Source organism: Phytophthora parasitica (assembly GCF_000247585.1).
Source record: "Phytophthora parasitica INRA-310 unplaced genomic scaffold supercont2.91, whole genome shotgun sequence".
In the NCBI taxonomy this organism is placed as follows: domain Eukaryota; phylum Oomycota; class Peronosporomycetes; order Peronosporales; family Peronosporaceae; genus Phytophthora; species Phytophthora nicotianae.
Window position 1 is genome coordinate 58,082 of NW_008649077.1, and position 2,962 is coordinate 61,043.

At 43.2% G+C, this 2,962-nt stretch overlaps 1 protein-coding gene across 1 annotated transcript; it reads left to right on the plus strand.

The window, feature by feature from the left end:
• Window positions 1–1,809: 1,809 nt before the first annotated feature.
• Window positions 1,810–2,691, plus strand: PPTG_18801 (hypothetical protein; the record flags this gene model as incomplete). The annotated part of the gene is made up of 1 exon (XM_008916897.1): window positions 1,810–2,691. The coding sequence occupies one exon, from the start codon at window positions 1,810–1,812 to the stop codon at window positions 2,623–2,625; it is 816 nt and encodes a 271-aa protein (XP_008915145.1). The 3' UTR covers window positions 2,626–2,691.
• Window positions 2,692–2,962: the final 271 nt, after the last annotated feature.

A 2,962-nucleotide genomic window follows, 5' to 3' on the forward strand; every position in this document is an offset into this window, starting at 1 on the left:
AATGTGTTCAAGTAATTCGATGGATTGAGGAAGCTGTATCAGTTATAAGCGAAGACCAAAACGAAGTGGTAAGGTGTAGTACACGGTCAAAAGACTTGGTCATGACCCACATACAGCAGACATAGAGCTGTTTCACGAGCACATCGCCCGACTTAAGGACAACGATCTGTATAGTGCGCTGCTTCACCCTATACAGATCGTTGTCTTATGTTGCTGGAAGATTTAAGCTGAGAGAAAACTTACCATTTCAATATACCAGTTCATTTACTGCAATGAGAAAGTATGTATTCGCTCACACCTCCCGAAACCATTGTATCTTGCCGGTTGTTTTTAACCAATGATGTTTTTGATATTTTTTGGTGCCAAATCTTAACACACAGAAATAGCAGTTTCACGAAATAATCGGTTGTTTAACGTTAAGACGACTGCGGTTCAAAAAAGTATTTATTTTGTGAACTACGACATACAAATAAAGCAGTGATATTAGCTGTGAATATAAGATTTTAGCATGATGTTGAGTTATGCTGTTGGCACGCGGTTGATTATGTAACGGCGTGTCATGATACAAACCCGTGTTTTCAATTGTACAGTAATATGACCTTTATCTCGATCAATATTACGCCCACCTTGGCGCATTATCTCTTTCTGCCTTACATATAGACAATTGAAACCGTAATGGTGCCTCACGAATTGCAAAATCGGCTGTCTCATCCAGAGCAGCCTGATTATGGCCAGGATTCCGCTCTATGATGACGCCAAGAAGGAGTCTTTGGGGAAGCAGGCTTCAATTAATATTGAATCTACTACTTTTCCATATCATCATTAGTGATTCATCAGAATCATAATCACTGATGGGATAGTATACAGTGGCACGAGCAGCTTTAATAAGCACTAGCAGAGCGCACTACTTCAAGTTAGAAGTGTTTTGTATTAATCTGATCCCTTGTAAATATGGAATGCCGGCATTCGGTGGACCGTACAACTTCATCCTATTCCATGCTAGCTTAGTAATCGGTACTCAGCCAAAGCTGTCATCCTTGGATTCGCATGGAGGACTGCGATTTGGACTGGGTGCATCCAGTCTTTACTCACAACCGCTTGTATTTTGCGTGTGCACGCGGTCCAAATTGCTGTCAAATGCCGAAGTCTGGGTTCATGCACCACTTCGTTTCTCGGTTGTTCTACAGCAGTGTGTACATGACTGCAGGGATGTTCTGTAGTGTATGGAATTTTATCAATCCAATATCATGTTTTTTTTCATTTTTTAGTGTAATGCAGCTCGGTTAGTACTATTCCCTAGTTTCAGCACAGATATCAAAACTGTCATCGCACTACGGTACACCCGGAAAACAATGGAAGTTACGCCCTACCAATGTTGCACGCGCGCATACGATAACGTACTTTTGATCCGGGTTCAAATAAGGGAGGTATATACATTAGTGCTCGACTTTAATATAGTAATAGAGTAGTGATATTGGCTGTGAATATAAGAGTTCAGCAAGATGATGCTGAGTTGTGTTGTTGGTACGCGGTTGATTATGCAACGACGTCTAATAATACAAACCCGTGTTTTACAGCAATTGACCTCGACCCTGATTCTCGTCCTCAAGAGTTGCGCCGTTGAGCCAGTTTCCAAATCCCAACTCGATCATGATGGTACAAACGAGCTGAATCTACAGGTCCAATATTTTCGTATACCATAGTCAGCGGAAGTGATCTGCGTGTAGAAAAGATTTGAATCAACTCCTCATTGAAGACCTGTTATCCTGCATCCCAAGTCTGTGCTGACGTTTGCTCCACATACCCAATATGGACTTCGAATTGGATCACTTCGTCTCTGACGTTCTACAGCTCAAGTCTGGACAGCGATCGCGGGAATCCACAGCCATGATCTACCGCGTAGCCATATTGTTGACGGTGTTCATATTTGTTGCCAGCAGCTACACATTCGCAACGCCCAATAAGTCCTATTTACATGCAAATAAAACACCCCGCAGTTTACAAGAAAGCCTCTCTCGGCAACTGGAAGAGAGAGGCTTCCTGACGAATGTCGTGACAAACGTGAAGATGTGGTGGAAAACGAGGAGGTGGGCCAAGAAAGGAACTCCAGAGAACGAGGTTAAGAAGGCGTTGGGGCTCGACAAAATGACCGAAAGTTCGATAAAAGCCCATCCAAACTACAAGTACTACCAGAAGTTTCTCTACAAGGCAGAAGGAATTAAACTCGACGGATGGGTCGAGAGCAGCAAGATTTCTCCTCCGACAGTCTGGAGACATTTTGGGCTGGATAAAATGTCGGCCTCGCAGCGTGAGACGAGTGACAACATGAGGGTCTACGTGAGGTATCTGAAAAAGTACGACGATGCAGTATATCGCTACGGATATAAGGAATATTTCCCCAGTTCGGAAGCGGAAAAACAAGTCTACCTTAAAGTTTGGGCCATGACCGACAGACCTGATCAATATGTTCTCAAACGGTTAAATATTGACCGCGGAGAAAACAAATACTTCAGTTACAACTACAAAAGAATGAGGACACGCTGGAAGACTGAGGAAGAGATCATGGCCCATCCAAACTACTACCTTTTTAGGGAGTTTCAGAGATTGAAAGCGCAATCCTGGTGATCTGCTCGCTGCGACGTATGTGCTCCACTTGATAAAGATAATATAGCCCCAGCAAACGCATTTCGGATGGCAGCTAATTTTTTCTGCAATCGTATGTGTTACGAAGCAAGCCTTACTGATACTGGGAATTCCGAAGTGGACAGCCCAAACGGATTAATTTCACGGTACTGTGTGAGCGTAACCTGGCCAAACATTCGTACAACATTCTAGAGTACAGTACATCTGAACAATTGCCACTACAGTTCGACATGATGTCTGTAGTGACACTCAGTACTGATGTTATGCATTGCCCGCACAGTGTGTTTGTACAGTGTGTCAGTTATGCAATGCGAGTATC